We start from the raw sequence: 18,722 nt of genomic DNA, 5'->3' as shown, positions 1-18,722 counted from the left end.
CTATGTTCAGGGCACCCGTGGGTTTCTGGCGAGGATGTCAAGATAATCAGATCCAGCACGGTTCTCTCGACATAGTTCCTTCCTTGAGACATTCACAGACATGTTCAGCTGAGGTGATTGCTGTATAGGCTACAGAGCTCATTCACCTGCACTGCCGCTGCCTATGTCACTCAATTGGCAGCGGAAGACGTTGCGGCGAAAGGATTGTGGCGAGCGGGTACATAGTCTACTTGTATCTCCTTTCGAACGAGTCATGCCTGCCGCTAACAGCAACCAAAGAAGATTGACCAAAACAGCTCTCTCTATCATGTCAGATACTGGCCAATCGGAGCTCATGCTCGTCCCCAGCACAAACACGCGCAAGCTGCTGGTCTATATCGGTCCCGGTCCACGCCCACGAGTCCATAAAGTAGGGTCAGAAAGGTCCTTCAGTGGGAGTCAGCTGGCCAAAGCAAATGCACATATACCTGTAGACCTGACACTGGGTATGTGCCTAGAGGAGAATGCGGGGAAGTGGGGCAGCTATTGGACGAGCATCAACTGCTCGCGTAAAGAGAAAGGGCGAGTATAAAAGACACCTCAGATCCCTCCTTCGTTCTTTCCGCACACTCCACCTTCCCACGCTCCGTCTTGGAATCTCTTCTCATTCCATCCGTTCCTCAATCATTCCAACAGTTCACACAATGGCAACCGACCTGAAACTTCAGTTCCTGACACTCGAGCAGAAGCAACAGGTAACCCAAAAAGCACACCATGACAAACGAACGACCATCTGCCTTTCTTCTTTTGCTTTATTGACCACTCTACGTATCTGTAATACTCCAATGACGACGCTAGTTCGAGGATGATGGGTAAGATCACTTGGCTTTATTGGTGCGCTGCAAACCCTTGCTCCAGATCGCCCAAATGGCACCATATCTCACCATCACAGCCATGTTCCTGGCTCCGACGTTTAGCTACCTTGTCATTCCCGACTTCTTCTCACGCGAGAATGCAAAGGAGCTTCACGATAGTGCCGCAGAAATGCTCGAGAAATTTTCGCTAGAGGGCCATCCAATGACCACGTTTGCAACTGGCACAGGCGAGGTATGGTTTAGTAAACAATAACCGAGACATGATTCATCAATGCTTTCACCACTTACAACGTATGTCTCCCACGGGAGTCTGACAAATGTATATAGGATAAGAAGCACATTGGCGACGATTACTTCCTGACCTCTGGCGACAAGGTCCGATTCTTTTTTGAGGAGGAAGCGTTTGATAAACAGGGAAACCTGATAGTGCCAAAGTCGCGAGCCATCAACAAGATTGGGCATGGTATGACGGTCATAACACTGGGCCATGGATAGTACAGTTTGATGGTCATCAACTGACCTGGTCATTACTGCGCGATACATAGCCCTTCATGAGCTCGACCCAAAGTTCCGTGTACTTTCCCTTTCCAAGCAGATGAAGGCCTTGGCCCACGATCTCGAGTTTAAGGATCCCCGAGTACTGCAGTCTATGTTGATTTTCAAGCAGCCCAAGATCGGTGGACAGGTTCCCCCACACCAAGACTCGACTTTCCTCTACACTGAACCCTTGTCTGCACGTGGTTTCTGGTTCGCCTTGGAGGATTGTACAGCTGAGAATGGCGCGCTTTCCTTTGCACCTGGCTCCCACAAGAGTATGTCAAAAAAATGTGTTGTTCATGGCAGTAAGCGCAGTAAGCGCATAATTCTTACCGTTCGTGTGTGTGCACTTTCTCATTAACTAACCCTTCTACAGAGTACCCTGTCAATCGCCGTTTTATCCGTGACCCCAGCTCCACAGGTGTGACCTTCAGGGGCGAGAAAGAACACGAGGCTCCGGATGAGGAGTGGAAGCTGGCAGAATGCAAGGCAGGATCTTTGGTTTTGATCCATGGATCGGTCTTGCACAAGTCGCCTGCAAATCGCAGCGACAAGAGCCGCTACATCTACACCTTCCATGTGATTGAAGGCGATGCCGAGTATGATGGCGACAACTGGTAGGTCCTACTTCTAACAATTGCACCTGCGAGGAGTGAATCAAGACATTCCACCGGGTGCTGTCAAACACACATCCCGTATATTAAAATACGCGTTATTTGATGACTACGTTATAGGCTGCAACCTACCAAGGAGATGCCATTTACGCCCCTTTACACAACGGAGCCCTGAGTCGAGATAAACAAAAAGACATTGCAGATGATATGCAGCTGCATTTAGAAGACTGAGAAATGCCTTCCCAAATAAACACTTCACAAACACAGAGGCGAATGCAGATTTTGCTGCTCAACTATAGAGAGCGATCTTATCATTCTTCCGTGGCACGCCCAGGGAACATCGATAAAACACCGATTACCATCACACAACCCCACATTGAAGGGAAGATGAGAGAGCGAAAGAAATGAAGCTGTGTATGGCTCTTTTGGTGATATTATTCTCCACATTCTGCCAGACTGACTGTGGATAGCAATGAAAAGATAAGCCCCTAAAGGTACGGAGTCTTGAGGGAGCCCTGGTACTTTTTTTTTTTATTTTGGTTCGCTTAATTAGGAGGGGATGAATATATACATGGTGATGATTTAAGTTTCATAGCCGAAGTATGCAAGGGCGAGTAACCCTTAGCTTGGAATGCGGTTATGTATCCATCATTCTTACAGAGAGCACCTGCGCCTGTGTAGAGGACGAAATGGTGCATTTCAAGGATAAGATAATGGAAGGGGGACTGGAGTGACCACAGTCGCCAAATTACGGTAGACTAGTTCTTGAGGTGGGAAACCCCAACCAACAACAATCAGAGCTTTGCGATTTGTTTATGTGCGCCTGTATTTACGCTTGTGTTTGGTGCGCGAACTCTATTGAAGTGGGCAAGGATAGGAGATGGCTGAGAGGTCCCTTTCTGCGCCATTGTGCCTTTGTACCATGCCATGTGTTGTGGGTGCATGTAGCCAAGCAAAGACTACACGTTTGTAGTCGCCGTCTTTTTGGATTTGCATTCAGGCACCATGTGGAGGTAACGGTAATTGCCCACACACATTATTACTCCCATGAGCTGTCTACCTATTTTCCCGTCCTTGACTCTCGCTCATTCTCTCGCCCGCTTTCTTTTCTCGCACGCTCGCTTGCTCTCACTCTTTCTCTCACTCACTCACTCTTCGCTTGGCGAGAGTCCCCTCTCACTCTCTCCTCATCGCCTCGCTCCTCTCATCGTCCTGCCCCTCATCCACCATCGACCATACCCTCATCACTTCCAGGCCTCCTTTCCACCCTCACTGATTCCTCCTCCTCCCTTTATTCGCAGTGATACTACACCCTCCACTGCAGGTCCATCATTTATTTTACATTAATCTCACCCCGCACCCTATTTTTCCGGCACCCACGCAAGAAGGGCATCTCACCTTAGCACCGGACGTGTACTACTAGCACCTGCCTTTACTACGCTTATCCGCTGCTAGTGCTGAATGTCGCAAAGACGATCGACCTGCAGAATTTCGTCCAGCAAAACAACAGCTGCACAGATAGCCCTGGAGCAAACACACCGATCAGCCTCCGCATCCTCGACCACGACCCGCTATCTCCCCTCCCTCCTCGACCGACGAACATCAATCCTCCGTAATACTTTCTCATTATCACCATCTTGTACATAGCCAGTCTACCGTTCCACTTTAGAATCCGTGTATCATGTGGGCGTCCAATTGCACAGACATTTTCGGCTTCACACCAAGCCCTCGCCCAATCCCACCATACGGCAACCCTTATGGCGACAGCGACGGTGACAACAACAATTATATCGGCAGACGCAGGCCATGGTACATCTCGCCAAACAAAAGCTATTATGTCGCCACTACCTATATCTCCCTTCTCAGCATCATGGCCGTATACATGTGCTTTCGCGCCCGTACGCGGCTACGGTACTTTGCCAGTTTCTGCACCTTTCTGGGGCTAACGGTTGCCATCGTGGGTCTGCTTCGGGCCAGGTCTATGATCCCTGCGAATGTTTTCTGGCTGTGGAACTTCATTGCCGAGGTCATATCCATCGTAGCGCTCACGTATACGATCGTGTCTGTCGGAAACGGGTTCTATCCGATGGCTGGCAAGAAAAATGTCTTTTGGAGGATGGCCATGGCCTGGATCATTGTCTATGCACTGGTAGCGATATCCAACATTGCGCTTTATGCCCAAAAAAACTTTGGCTCCCATTACATCTCTGGACCTGAATTAGTGGCCTTGAGGTCTCGTATAGAGAACCTGGGGATTATGGATATGTCTGCACTGGTGCGCCAGGAGCTTGTTATGCAATGCAAAGGATTGATTCCCTGGGGCAACTTGACCGAGACCGGTGTCGCGAGTTGGAGACAACTCTCTTGGACCGAGCAGGATGTATTTGCGAGGCCGCAGACCACGGTCTATCTCGTGAGCCAAATGCTGATGCTCTTCACCTGGGGATGGGTGTCGCTCTATCTTTTCATCCCACTTGTGAGGAACCATTGTCATGGGCCCGTCGGCCGCCCGGTCGACAGCGATATGATGGCCGTCGGCGCCTGGTATTTAGGTTGTCTACTTATTTTGACCACGGTAAGAGCTAATGTCGGCGTTCCATGTCGCCGCTTCATTACCACACCGAGACTCTTCCAGCTAAACTCAAGGCTATCTACATCAACTATAGGCATACGCTGTCCTCAACATCTACTTTTGCATCGTGCCTGAGTCTATTTATGAGCAACAAGCGCAAGCCCTGGACCTCTGCATACGTATCACCATCGGCCCCATATTCTTTCTCCCCGCACCAGCATTTCTCATACGCTTCTACCGCCAGCATTTCAAGCGCTTTGGCAAAGGTGGCAATGACATAGGTGGAGGTCCAGGGTGCAGATACGGAGGCCGTTGGAGAAATGACACCCCAAGTAACAACGGTGGATTTCAAGGCTCATTTGCGACTGCTGATGATCTGAGCGGAAGTGTCGCCTCTCCTTATTCTCTTAATGGCTCACGAACTGGCCATCCGGATGACCGTGGATGCCCTAACAGGGCTTCGGCTGATGATCCCACCAATCTCAACATAAACACAAGCATTAAGGACAAAACAAACAAACAGCGTCAAACCAGCGTCGGTAGCGTGTACGATCGCATGCGAGCTTTTCACTCCAGGAATCGCGGCACGTCTATGGAGAGCAACAAGATGTTCAGCCAAGACTTTGAGCCAGAAGAATTGCACGATGGGCAGTGTACTACAGAGGACCACGCGCGCGCGGACTCGTTCGATCAGTACTTCAGCAACATGGATTCATACGGTGCAGGGAGGATGGCTGAAGGGTCCAATAGTCTTCAAATTTCACCCTCATACCTCAACAACCATCAAGGCGCGGATCCTTTAATTGGACTTCGCCCTTCGAGCATGGAGCCTCAGAAGCCAGAACCAGCATTGACAACGAATCAAGGAGGCTGGCAGCTCGGTCGATTCATGACAAGTCATGACAGAGCTTATAATGAGAAATCGGAACCAAATGGTACACTGCGAACAAGTTTTCGAGTCGAGTTTTCGCATTCTAAACGTCCAGTCTATTAATACGAGGATTTCTCATCCTACATATCTAGATGGTGGCAACAAATCTGAAGATCATCAGCAGGAGAAGAATTCGGGGGGTATCAACACAACGGGAACAACAGGATGGGAAGTTGGCGGATGGGGTCATATTCGAAAGACGTCCGAGGGTAACGAGAACAGCCTTTCAAATCCCCCGGAACTCTACCCGTTGCCCTCGCCATTGTCTGCCCTACCATCGACATCAGCGCCCTCCGCGTCTCGGTCTACAGAGGAAGTTGTGAACAGGAGTGCTGTTGCAAACATTCACGACAGCGCGCAGGAGAACAGTGCCGATCAGTCCAGCATCCCCATTCACAAGTTGACCGGTCTTCAAAAGCAGCTTGCAGAATATCGATCTGCCCTTCTTCCGGTAGTCTTGGCGATGCATGGCATGGAAGACAGAGGCCCTCCTTCTGTGACCTTCGACAGTCGTGATGGTGATGAGGATGACTTGAGAAGCAACGACAATGATTCTCGGCATTACCGTTCAAGGTCGCGCGGTGACACTGCACAAGCAACAGGACCGCGATACTCCTTAGACGAGCTCTCGCCCAGCAGACAGCACTACAGCACCGGTGGACCCACTACCAACACGATCGCCGAAGTAGACGAACCTGAAGAGAACGCCCGTATGACAGTGCACTCTGTTGATCCGCTGCACTGGTCCAAACTCCCACCAAGTCCCAAGTTCACACCAACCCTCAGCGGCAACGATAGCTATGCGGATAGTGCCCACAATCAGGCAGCACCAAGTAGTTACCGCGCAGGACCATCAATCGCCAAGAGCGGTGAAAGACCGACGTCGGGGTTCAGGAAGAAGTGGCTCCCCGGCCGCAAGTCAAACGACGCGGATCGTCAAGGTGCGCCAAGGAAGTTTGAGCTGGAGCTGTCGCTCCCTGACGAGAGCAAGAGCAGCAAACGTAACAGCATTGGCATCAGCAACACAGATGCAATTCAGTCGAACAAAGGCATCAAACCAAGGGATAACAAACGTAACGTATTCTCAAAAGTGCTCTCTGGTGGAGGTCAGAAGAGCGCGGATCGTGGTCGTACGAGCCAGGATCTTAATGACCAGGACAAGGACTACTCAACCTTGGATATGGAGGGAAAGCCAGCAAATACTATGCATGGCAAACCGTACGTCCCTGCAACTGTCGAGGCATTGGCCCAGGCGTCGGCCGCTCACTTGGAGGATGAGGATGAGGATAAGGGTCTTCAGTACTACTACCCAGACCCATATTACAGCCTGGCAGAATTCAAAAGACCTCAGTCAGCGTTACTCGACCAAGTCGGGTCCCGTACCACGTCCAGGCATCCGTTGTCGCCTACATTTTCTGAAGTTGACATGGGGTCCAAGGCTGAGGCTGTGTTTAAGTCCAAACTTGGTCCCACCAGCGCTTCTGAGCTATTGGTCCTGTCTTCCGACGAGTCACCTGGCGCCTTCTCGAGCAAGACGCCGTCCGTCAAGACCGCCAAAAGCTCTCAGAGCATCAAGAAATCGTTGAAGAAGGATGCAGCGCCATCTCCAATTGTAGCAACCAACACAAACCCCAGTGTGAGTGTCAGTACCAGTGTCTCTTCACCGTCCAGCGTCAGCCATGCCCAATCTTCATCGTCCTTAGGATCCCTCCTGTCCAGAACTTCTTCCAATTCAAAGAAAATCGGTCCCAAGTCCAAGGCCCGAGGCAATCGGTCCAAGTCGGACGTAGCCCCTTCGCGTTCGAGTATGGATAACGCTGCGTCCCCCACCACTGTTTTACCAATAACAGCAACGCGCAAGGCCAGCATTCCTAGCGTGCCTGCGATCACTCAACCTGCCAAAACATCCCTGTCGCCACCTCCACGTCAGAGCTGGACCCGTTCAAAATCCTTCCAAAGCAGCGCCTCCGCGATCGCGCTGGCGCTTTTTAATGATTCACCCAACAGCCCCAGTAAACCCATATCCATCGACACTAAACTGGCAAACGAGCATGGGGCTGGCGACGCAGTCGTCTCTTCTCCAAATGGAGCTCGAACATCTCTCTCTTCGTCACTCGGGTCTCCAACCTCAGGATCGCTCTCTCCGACATCGAGTCCTACAATCGAGACCGATGAACTTGGCCGGAGGATAGATAAGCAGGCAGCACCTTCTTCGCCGCCCTTGTCGCCGCCTGCGACGTCATATAATCGGTTGGGAGGCCTAAAACCCCGAAACCAGGGTCCCAGAAAGGATTCTCTGGACCGAGAGAACGACCCCCGTGGCACTGCAAAGGACATGGCCGGGTTCAGCACCGCAGCCATGGATTTCAGGAGGGCCAAGGGTCGACATCAGCGGTCTGTCGATAATCTCGCATCTGCCTATTATTACAAACGCGCGGCGGAGCTGAACAACAAAGCTCCGGAAAATGGAGCAGGCCGAAAGCGTGAACGGGAACGTGGCTCGTCGTCGAGCGCCACGCCATCGGGATCAGCTGTCCCTCCTCCGTCTCCACAGCCTGTCAGCTCAGGATTCAGCTATTATGGCACTGGTACTGGCACAGGAGAAGACAGTGGACGCACTTCGCCCATTTTGAACGCCTTCCCTCATTCTCAATCGCACCGCAGGGATCCGCTACACTATGCTTCTGGCGACTACATTCCTCACTACCGAAAGAGTAAATCCAGCTTGGAGTACTCTCTTCCCGGAGGCAACCCTGGCACACTTCCCTCCAAGATAGGAAATGATGGTGAGAACGATCGTACGAACAGTATCACCAGCCTACGACTCTTGGCAGACGATCCTTGGACGCAGGCTATGGTTGCTCGTGCACAGAGTGCTGGGGTTGGGGTTGGGGTTGGAGCCGGGACTGGCAACGGGAGTAGCGGTAGTGGCGTTGGAGTAGGTGGCAAGCATGCACAAACGTATTCGTACTCTACACAGTATCCGGGTCACAGCCATAGCCCAAGTCCGAGCCCGATCTTGGGAGGATCAGGTGATGTGAGCGAGAATGGCGGCGGCAGCGGAGCTAGCGGCGCACGCCAGAGTCATGTCAGCTACACACGAGTGACAAGTCCATTGAGTCCAGAGTTTTACACGCGCCCAAGCATTAGCCGCACCGAGTCGGAATAGATAATACCCCTACTACCTCATCTAACACTGTACATGTAAACCATTCATAATAAAGTAATGTGACCCCCTCCCCCTTTGACTGACTGTAGACTGCTGCTGCATGGCCGAGAAAAGAGAGCGCGATGTTTCTGCTGACAGGCATTGTTCTTTATATCAGGAGCCTTTTCGTGCATATGCATGCAGTCTAGCTTAAGAGGTCTGTCGGCGTCGCTAACGCTTCCAATTGGGCTTTTTTTTTTTGTGGAGTGACAAGAGAATATCTTTCTGAGCATGGAACCTGATTATGTCGTCCATTTGACTGCACTCTTAAGAGACAAACAAATAAAATATGTTGCGTTCACATATTTCTTCTATCCCTGTGTGTGTTAGGTGTAGACTATTTAAGAAAGAAAAGGAAGGCGGAGGGTGCGGAGTCGGGGGGTGGGGAGGGGCGGAGAAAATGAAGTGGAGTCTACATGTGGAGGAAAAGAGGATTGAGAATCGAGCAGATGAATTATTAAAAGCGTATTATGCTCTTTCATTTTTTGTTTCTTCTCCACATGAAAGGCTCTCTTACGGCTGTTTTGCAACCACAACACTGCACATGAAAGAGAAGGGGGCCATATGCCATACATATACACACATACGCACACACACACACACACACGCACGCACATAACGACGTGAAGTGTGCGTGTGTGTGTGTGTGTGGAGGGGGGACAGCCGAGTTGAGCCCCCCAACAATTTGAGGATACATCCAGCATGGATGCGGAATGATTAGTTAGTTGGTCCTTTGTTTGCCAATCGCTTTAATATGTGTCTTGTTTTCATGTGCAACATGCATGCATCGGTGCGGCATATGGACAAACTCAATGCATCTACGGATGGTGTAGCGCTGATGGTCCGAACTATGGACATGGGCTAGAGAGCGTGTGTGTGTGGAAGGGCTTATTTGCTCAACCATGGAACAAGCACCTTTTACACTTTATGCTTAGTGATCGTGATTAGACTAGGACTTGGGAGAACTAAACGCGTCTGTTTATTCGCCCGCCTTCTGCTTGCACTCTCGTTCCTGGTACGACAAATAGAATAGCAATTGGACCTATCAAAGGAACCATTGATCCGGAATGTTTTTTTTTTTTTAGTCCAGGGTTAGCTTTTTAATATATTGGTTGTCTGGCACCCGAAGGCGGAGGAAGGACAAGTTTATGGTTAGTTCTTTTTCTTTCGTGTTTGTGTTATGGATGTGTAGACGCTCGTTTGCTCCATTTTGATTTCTGAGCGCGTTGCTTTTTCTTCTTTACGCCTTGGTTTTTTTTTAGGACTCGTCTGTGTCCAGTGTGAGCGAAGAAGGGGTTGTGCTGCCGCCAAGTTAGCGCACTACAGAAACATGTGAGTGGGGCCATGGAACAGACATGGGAACGCGGGGCCTCATCACCCTGCGTCTTCCATTTGGGAGAATAATGCACATGTTCAGTGGCTCGAGCGTGTAACGTACATTGCAAAGTCGTACTGCTCTTGTGCGGCGAACGGATGAAAAATCGTGTTAGATGTAGCATTCACACATGTGCCAAGAGGAGAAGTTCGCGAGGCAAAGGAATTACATATATACTGCAGCTGGGCCCAGAGGGATGACGTGCTTTTCTCAGTAACCTGTTTGTCCAAAGACGAACGCAAAAAAAAAGTTCGTGGCTCTTCTTATCAGTCCCAGGGCGAGGGCGATTGCACAGACGTTAATGCGGAGAGGACCAAAGCGAGTGGATAGATAGAGGAAGGGTTCTTGTTTTTCTTGCTTCGAGAGTGATTTAGAGTTCTTTCCCATGATGTTAAACGTTCTTTTCACGGACATGGATGGGTACTTGCACTTCAATGAAAGTTGTTGCACCCATATGTTTGACAGAAATTGCGGCTCTATTGGCGGGCGGCGCCTCTGCCTCTATATCCTTGCCAGCCAATCACAACAGAGGTACCAATTTGAAAGGGTCCTCATTTCGCCAATGAAGCGAGCAGGATCCGTTCTTCACTGGATATCCCTTGTTCTCACGTTTTTGGTGCTCTCGATCCAAAGGTATTCCTCAATCAAAGGAATGAACTATGAATAAAGATCATCTTGTATTTCCGTCCTTCGATCATTAGATGGTTAACGACCTGTCAAAACGGCTTTGATTGTCAAGGAAATGTTCAGAAGGTCGAGTATTATTGCAAATTAGGACTCTGATACGATTGAAACCCTGCAAACACGACATTGCTTTATTTACGGACGAGCAAGCACGAATCCATTCATACGCGCTATCTTTCTTAACTGGCGTTCTCCCGTCGATCAAAGGCCTTTAATGCACATCCTGTGAAGTTCAACATTCTAATCTCATTTCGCTATACAGAATCGATAGCGCGCGCCCACTGTTCCTCACCTTTTTCAGGGCTCTGCTAGAAGATGGAGCCGTTTCCACTGAATAAAGGCTAGTGTTAACACGAACAAGACTCTCGATAGAACCGATAGAACCTTACTGTCTTCACATTAGGTTGATATGGTTGAGGCTCATGCACTATGCTCCCTCGTCTTATCATGGCCGGCTAGATACGGGGCAAAGTCCGTCATGATGAAAGTATCCTGATGCTAACCCTGGTACCTCAAACCTAGAGCAGGGGCCCATGGTCGAGTCATAATAAAGGATAAAATCCGATTCTTGTCCAAAGAAACAAGTGTCCGTACTTTCGCATCAGCACAAATGCAGAGTCCGACCCGTGCTCATGGCCTTAAATTAAAAATGGAGCACGTATGTACAGGAACCAATTGTTGCGATTTGGTCCCTTTGTACTTTTGTTGGGATTAGACCGTTTGGCCCCTGCCACTTTGCATCGAGTACGATACTCGCAGAACTGTAATAGTACAATTAATTTTGGATGATGGGTAGACTAGTGACAGCGAGTAGATCTAGTTTCAGTAGGGGCCACCTTGTTGACTGAGATTGTCAGTAGGAAAAGATGGAGTGTAACTTGTAACTGGCTGCGGCGTCCATTCCAAGCTTTCCAATGAGAGATACGGAAGAGAGGACGGTGTCGGAGTGACTCAGTTTGGTTTGCAGTCGTTTTCATACAACTCTGTTGAGTCTGTTGTATCAAGCTCCATCTGCGCTTGAAATAAATTTATCCCTTCAGGGCCCAGAATCACAATCAGACAATGCTCTCTGTCGTTTGTTTGTCGTAGCAACCTGGTAGATTGGACTGGGCAGGGCTTGACAGACTTCTGTGAATAGAATATATACCACCAGTTCTGCTGCAGTTGTTGTTGCCGATGTTGTTGTTATTGTTTTTAATACTGACATTCTGAATTGGGGTAGCAGTTCATAAAGTACATGGTTTAATGATGGTTTATTGCGTTTGTAAGCACTACGACCACAAACAAATAATACAGTGCTTTGTAGGCGTTTACTTCAGCAGTTCTCATGATGGGGCCGCACAATCCCCCCTATTTCCAATGTTGGCAAATGTATGTGCGTGAGTTCGTGCGTCTGTGGAGACAAAAGGAGACGACAGGTCGTACCCTTTTCAGCTTCCATATGCTGACCACAGCGATCAGCACCAGTGGTTTTTTGTCCACCGGATATAAACAAAATAAAACTACGCGTCGAATATTGAGGATGCAGGCAGGCCCCGATGACTAACTGACTGACGACAATTTACTTTTTCCGCCGAGGGACGCCTACGACTGTGTGGTTGTCGTTAATGTAATGGTTTGCAAAGGGGAATGAATTGAAAGAAGAGTAAATGGAAGTGTGCATGTCATCTTTAAGTAAAATATATGAATATACAGTACATCCATTATTGTTAATCTATTGCGGTGATATGCTGCGATATGGAAATGAACCCATTCCATCGTCCTGCTTTTGGGCTCTCTGCTCAATCGAGTGTGTATCTCTTAATTGTATGAGTGAAGTATGCCTCTTCAGATGTCAAATGGCGTGGAAAGTACATGTAGCCCACGGGCAAGTGCGAATCTATTCAAAGGTATTCAATTGTTCGCGTTCATTCATATATTGTTCGATAGCGAAGTGGAGAAAGAGTACCCTGACCACCTAACCCCACTTCCCTTCAAGCCCAGGCGCCAAAGCACTGAGAGGCCTTTATTTAAAACTACATCGGGTTCATGGCTCGATAAACCTTTTTTTTTTCTCTCTTTTCATTTCTCTTTTCCCTCTTCTTTCTCTTTCTTTCTCCGCACCCTTTCCCTCATCCTCTCGCCGTTTTATGAATATCCCCTCCTCCACGGAACTGTGCGCTTTATCATCATCAACTCTCGCATTCTCACCTCCATCCAGATACCCCTCTGCACACACGCACACTCTCCCTCTCTCCATATCACCACTCTCCTTAACGCTTGACGACAGAATCCTGTCAAAAGAGAGCGAACGAAGAGAATTCCATAATCAAGCCGTAAGTAATTGCAGACCTGCTCCAGCACCCGACTGGAGCCATCAATCAGGGTGGCATCAATATATAGTCTACCGCTCTCTCTTGAAACGAACATTCCTCCACAATTCCACCCTAGTTTTCTCCTCCGCGTTTTTGTCATACCACACAGTTCCGGAATCCGTGCCTGAATTCTACTGACCAGCAACCGGACCTTTCCTGTGAGTGGACGCCCCCAATGATCACACAACAAAATAGAACTTCCCCAATCATACTAGCCTGTGCCTGAATAGCGCAGGTCAAAATTCCTGCGACTATCTCCAACCATTATCGATCATCGGCATCCATCATCCTCTTTTCGCGCCGATTCTTAATCTGCAGTACAATCAGTAAATCTTGTCAGGCAATCCACTATCCCACCTTTTCATTTTTTTATTTATTGTGCTTCATGACCATCTCAACGCATCCGACCTATGATATGCTTGTACGATAGCCCTGGATAAAACACTTCGTTTTCATATGTATGTTGTGCAACAAACAATCGATAGCGTTCAGCCAACCACGTCTCAGAGGCACCCAGCACTGAATTTTAATCACAAACGGGCGTGGGCAAAACAGCACTTGAGTGAGAGTAGAGAGATTCTCTTTCCTCTCCAAAAAAAGTGAGCAAAAATATTCTCTGAGAGGGCTGAGGCAGGGTGGAGTAGGCTGCCTTGGGCAGTCGGGACAAATCATAGTCATAGTTTATTATTGTCGGTTTGCTCGCGGGACCGAAATGGGCGCCACAACCCAGGTTCCCCCATCTTGTGAGCTGGATAATAATGGGTACTTCATCCATTTGGCTGCAGCACCCCCTTCCCTCCACCCCTCCCCCCCTCGTTGCATTTTCGATCTATGGAATCTCACCTAACGTACTCTCCTCTTTGTTCTTAACAGTAAAACGACGTAATATCGCCTCACATATGATGACCGTACCTGTCACTCCTGTCGGCCAGGACGTCTTGCAGATCCTCCAACAATCTGCACCCCATATTCCATTCCAGGAGATCGATCACATCATCTACGACGCCTACATCCCCGGCCGCTTCGGCAACATCCATACAGGTCGATGGAGGGAGCATGATGTCGAAATCAGGGAGCCCTTTGGCGACTTAACTACCATCGAGCGAGAGGTCCGTCTACTGTATAAGCTGGGCAACAGTTGCCCACAGATCCAGCACCTCTATGGATACACCGTCGATCCATCGACGTCAATTCCATACCTTGTTGTTCAACACAACGAACACGGCACCCTTCACTCCTATCTTATCAATTTTCATGCACACTTAACCTGGTCTGACAGGTACAATCTTGCACTGGACATCGCCCTGGGCCTGCGTTATCTCCACTACAAGGGCTACCGCCATCGCCATCTGCACTCTGCCAGCATCCTCATTGACACCAACGGTTCAGCAGTCCTTTCAGATTTTGGATCCACACGCGACGCAGAGGTCATTTCCTCGCGGGAGCACCCTGCACGCATGGGATACATTGCGCCAGAACGCCTCACCAAGAATGGAACGCGCTACTCCATCGAATGCGACATCTACTCCCTTGGCATGGTGTTCTGGGAGATCGCCAGCGGCCGTCCACCCTTTGACAATCTGATTGCAGCTTGTAGCGTGGAGGACGGATCGTTGATGAGCCTCGCACAGAACATTGTGTCCGGCCGACGTGAGCGCCCTGTAGAAGGCACCGATCCCATTTTTGAGGATCTTTATACCCGATGCTGGCATCAAAACCCTTTGGAGCGCCCTTCGATTGACTGGATCATCCAGACATTGAGTGTCCTCCTGAAGCAGCCCTCGGGCTCTTTGGTTCGTCAAATCGAAGACTTGAGCCTTGGTATGTTCTCTTCCTGCGACTTTTCTTATGGAGGGGGGGTTTGGATGGAGGCGGGTCAAAGCACTTGGTACTGACTGATGATCTCTCTGTTTCCACCTTCTTTCTTTTAACTTCATGGTCCACTAAATGCTTTTGAATGCTTTGCAGAGGAGCAACCTAAAAAGCCTGCCTATTCCGCCAAAGCATCTTCCCGCGATTCCCACGGATCCAGCGCGTCGCGGTCCGTCAAATCCTCACGGTCCTACTCTATTGACCATGACAGAGATTTCCCAAGCCCTGTCCTTCGATCCCGCGAACTAATCATATCGCCCAAAGAGCCCGAGTATCCTCCACAGACCCATGGCGCGCCCCCTCCAGTACCGCCAATCTCTCAGAGACGAAAAATGTCTGCCGTCTCTTCGTTCGCACCGTCAGCACGATCTATGTCCATCAGCAGTGGGAGCTCCACGGGTTCATCCTCCAACGGAGGTCCCTCCATCCCTGCCAAGGACTCAAGGCGTGTTTCGACCCAGTCCTCTACCAGCTCAGTTGAGACGCTCGCGATCCCCAAGTACGATGTTCTCCCCAAGCGTCGCAATCCTCAGACTATCTGGGAAGCATGCCAAGAGGGAAATGTTGATCTCACGGAGTGGTATATCCTTACCAATGGTGCCAATCCCAATGCTTTGATCTCGTTGCCCCCGTACTCTATGCTGGCCGAGGTGGCACCGATCCACGTTGCGTGTTTTTACCAGCCCGAGAGCCTCATGGCGATCTTGAAGGTACTGCAGCGCCATGGCGCCAACATGCAGCAAGTAACGACCATCACTCATCAGTCGGCACTGCACATTGTGCTCGAGCACGCCACCAACTACAAACACGCCCTTGAGGTCTGCAGCTTCTTGATGCAGGAATGCAAGTTGAGTGTTAACGATCAGGACAACCGCGGAGTCACCCCGTTCCATAAGTTCCTCAAGAACCCACACTTGAGCAACAGGCCGTCGGTTGCTGCGTCTGAGCTCTACACGCTGCTGCGCGAGCGAGGAGGGGCCAATTTGAACATGGAATCTCATCACGAGGGCAATGCCCTTGGCATGGCTGCCAGATACCTTCGCGTCGATCTGTTGAAACTGTTTCTCTTGACAGACATCGCCTGCTCGGATCCCCGCAGCCTGGCCTATGCACTCAACCAGGTCGAAGCGCCTCTGAGCGAGAGTCGCCCCTCAAAGTCTGCACAGGACCTGTGCCTGTCTATCCTTATGGAATGGACAGGCGAACGTGGCGAGGCCAAGCGAATCCAGATGGCGGAGCGCATCCTTGAGCACCAGGGGTTATCGGTATCTGATTCTCCTGCATCCTCGCACTCTTCGCATCCAAGCGGCTCAAAGGGACGCAAGCAAAGCATTAGCCTCTTGAGCATCGGCAAGTCCAAGAAGAACAAGGCCGAACCCGAGCCTCCGCTGCCTACCAAGCTGCCTGTTGAGGTCGAGGTGGCAAAGAAGATCCTCCAGAGCACTGTCGCCAAGCAGCAGAAGCTGAAGGCATTCATGGCCCAGTCCGGTTTCTAAACGCATTCAAGTTATGACCCCTCTTTCTCCTTCCTCCCCTGCTCTTCCATACATACCCAGTGCCCGATCCATCTATCATTCCCGTCTTTTTTATGTTTTCTTCCGTGAAAAACGCGACTGTATATATTTTGCTTCTTCCTTTTATTTGTATAGCTTACCTTACTCATGTTTACCGATATTCATCCGCACATTCATCCAAGCACATCATTTACTTCAGCATATTTCATGAATCACTTACAGATACAAACAGAAAAATAAACAGAGCTCATCTTAGTGGTGTAGATCATCGTCCCAGCAATAATCTAGACGCTACACCAGGATCAACGCGACAATGTTCTTTGTCTTCTGGTTAACGCCCCGAGGGTGTCTCAAGATGATCCAATATATCTTTTCGTTTGTTAGTAGGCGGAGATGGGAGGAGAAACCAGGACTGAAAAGCGCGGGTGGTTGTTTCTACGAGAGGACAGTGCGCAGAAATGCATGGAGGTGCATATCCATTGTGCTGAGCACCCCGAATGATTTGTGTGCATTCAATCGCTCTAGTTCTTATGTGAGAGACAGCAGCAATTTGAGCCACAGTGCAGATACAGGTGCGTTGTTTGCGCTGCTTTGACATGGAATCCACTCGGGTCTTCTGGATAGTACGGACGGTTAGATGGCAGAGATGGCTATATGTGTAGGTCAATATCTGTATTGGAGGAATCACACATCCGCTCATCCTGCACCCTTCCCCTTTTTTAAATCGACGAATGTTGTTTTCAAGGGATCCGTGATATTCTATGAGATTTCCATCTGTATTGTGTTTGTGCGCCCTGACCCTGATCCATCTGCAGTTGAAACCCTCCCCCGTCCCCTTCCCCCGCTCACCCTGCTCTACCAGCGTCTATCCTTCTCCTTACTGTAAAGAATATACCAGCCGGGGCACATACGGACTATTTTTAAGGCCGTGCCCCTTGTTCATTGCTGCCTGACCTCCCTGCATACGCCATAGATACCCTATTTGGACAGATACGTATGCACGAATTCACACATCTACGAACTAGCCATCAAACATCATCCCTCGTTGGAGTCCTCGGGCCCACCATCTCCTGATCTGTAGCTCTACCCCTTTCTAAAAACTCTATTATTCCTGTTGCCGGTGTTTTTTTTCTTGTCCACAAGTAAGGATATGAATATAGATCGATCGTTACCGCCATCATCGTATGCAGTAGGCAAGGGATACCACATCGCACACCTGCACGGTATCTCCTTACCTAGAATTGTCTCCAGAAGTATACTGTCTTTGACATGATGGGGTATTGTCGTTCTTCTCGATGGCGCAAGTTGCTCAGGGCCCTGTTATCTGGAATTGCGCGACATTTCTGTAGTTCTGTCCTACTCCAACCCCTGTTTGCTGCTTACTCACTACCCCCATCCATGCAACTTCCCCTTCCTGTTTGTCTCGGTGCAAATGGACAGATAGAGTCTGTCACACATCCATCCAGGACGACGCAGCGATCCTTACGCGCGTTTGTTTGGATGAGGGGAAAAAAAAGTCGTTTATCGTTCCCCAACCCAACCACATCCCCACCGTAAACATCAGAGTGTTTAGCACCCATTGCTTCACTCTGAATGACCTTGTTGTTGGATGCGTTCCATTGCTGCCTCCTCGCACCATGATACAATCGTTGGCTCGCTGGCTCGCGGGCTTGTCGCTCACCGTTTCATTTCGGTACCTTTGCCCTATTTCATCTCTTTGTTCTCCTTTCCTTGTCATTTTCCTCTGCACCCCTCTTTTTCCATCGCTCGCACACAGACAGCACATTCATATTTTTGATCATCCTCGGACCTTCGCTGCGAACCCTAAACGTCTCTGTGCGACTTGATTTGTTCGAAAGTTGAACACGAACCTATCGTATTTGGTGTTGCATCCTCACAACGCGACAAGGACTCGATCTACATCGTCCATCATCCCGCGAGCAACGCAAAGCTCCATTTCCCCTAGAACACGCTTTGGTATCCTATCTAGCCCTTCTTTCTTCCTATTTTCATGCCCGTCTGCTCGACGAAGGTACTGTCTCCAATTTAATTTAGTGTCACCGTTAGCCGTTGCGTGCCAGACATCTGTACGTTAAGGTCGGTTAGGATTACTGTAGAGTCGACAGTTCTAGCGCTGGAATCAATTGGGCGCTCTTTGATCTATGAAAAACGGGTACCCTGAGCTCGAATGGTTTCCCTTTCTTCCC

At 49.6% G+C, this 18,722-nt stretch overlaps 5 protein-coding genes across 5 annotated transcripts; all 5 read left to right on the top strand.

Annotated features, from left to right (window-relative positions):
* The first annotated feature begins 252 nt into the window (after positions 1–252).
* On the top strand, positions 253–2,367 carry BC939DRAFT_453158 (uncharacterized protein). The gene is made up of 7 exons (XM_051555892.1): positions 253–734; positions 838–851; positions 957–1,086; positions 1,182–1,317; positions 1,400–1,666; positions 1,768–2,008; positions 2,126–2,367. Exons 1-7 carry the CDS (start codon positions 504–506, stop codon positions 2,178–2,180), a joined length of 1,074 nt encoding a protein of 357 aa, XP_051411612.1. The 5' UTR covers positions 253–503; the 3' UTR covers positions 2,181–2,367.
* Positions 2,368–3,007: 640 nt separating this feature from the next.
* BC939DRAFT_175052 (uncharacterized protein) lies at positions 3,008–3,519 on the top strand. Its single transcript, XM_051550404.1, has one exon. The coding sequence runs from the start codon at positions 3,053–3,055 to the stop codon at positions 3,350–3,352; it is 300 nt and encodes a 99-aa protein (XP_051411611.1). The 5' UTR covers positions 3,008–3,052; the 3' UTR covers positions 3,353–3,519.
* Positions 3,520–3,686: 167 nt separating this feature from the next.
* On the top strand, positions 3,687–8,677 carry BC939DRAFT_477596 (uncharacterized protein; the record flags this gene model as incomplete). The annotated part of the gene is made up of 3 exons (XM_051558688.1): positions 3,687–4,580; positions 4,672–5,512; positions 5,601–8,677. 3 exons carry the CDS (start codon positions 3,687–3,689, stop codon positions 8,675–8,677), a joined length of 4,812 nt encoding a protein of 1,603 aa, XP_051411610.1.
* A 5,354-nt stretch (positions 8,678–14,031) lies between these two features.
* On the top strand, positions 14,032–15,024 carry BC939DRAFT_397729 (kinase-like domain-containing protein; the record flags this gene model as incomplete). Its single annotated transcript, XM_051552377.1, has 1 exon — positions 14,032–15,024. The coding sequence occupies one exon, from the start codon at positions 14,032–14,034 to the stop codon at positions 15,022–15,024; it is 993 nt and encodes a 330-aa protein (XP_051411609.1).
* Positions 15,025–15,043: 19 nt separating this feature from the next.
* BC939DRAFT_453145 (uncharacterized protein) lies at positions 15,044–16,925 on the top strand. Its single transcript, XM_051555891.1, has one exon. It carries the CDS (start codon positions 15,334–15,336, stop codon positions 16,495–16,497), a length of 1,164 nt encoding a protein of 387 aa, XP_051411608.1. The 5' UTR covers positions 15,044–15,333; the 3' UTR covers positions 16,498–16,925.
* The last annotated feature ends 1,797 nt before the right edge of the window (positions 16,926–18,722 follow it).

The sequence above is a fragment of the Gamsiella multidivaricata genome, assembly GCF_025024155.1.
Source record: "Gamsiella multidivaricata strain RSA 2152 chromosome Unknown BC939scaffold_37, whole genome shotgun sequence".
NCBI classification, from domain to species: domain Eukaryota; kingdom Fungi; phylum Mortierellomycota; class Mortierellomycetes; order Mortierellales; family Mortierellaceae; genus Gamsiella; species Gamsiella multidivaricata.
The sequence above is the reverse complement of the archived record's forward strand: the minus strand, read 5'-3'. Positions and strand labels throughout refer to the sequence as shown.

Coding starts and splice junctions, on each gene's coding strand:
- BC939DRAFT_453158 (XM_051555892.1), top strand. CDS start 504: ATGCGGGGAAGTGGGGCAGCTATTGGACGAGCATCAACTGCTCGCGTA. Junction 1,087..1,181: donor TTGCAACTGGCACAGGCGAG/GTATGGTTTAGT, acceptor AAATGTATATAG/GATAAGAAGCACATTGGCGA. Junction 1,318..1,399: donor CATCAACAAGATTGGGCATG/GTATGACGGTCA, acceptor CGCGATACATAG/CCCTTCATGAGCTCGACCCA.
- BC939DRAFT_175052 (XM_051550404.1), top strand. CDS start 3,053: ATGAGCTGTCTACCTATTTTCCCGTCCTTGACTCTCGCTCATTCTCTC.
- BC939DRAFT_453145 (XM_051555891.1), top strand. CDS start 15,334: ATGTCTGCCGTCTCTTCGTTCGCACCGTCAGCACGATCTATGTCCATC.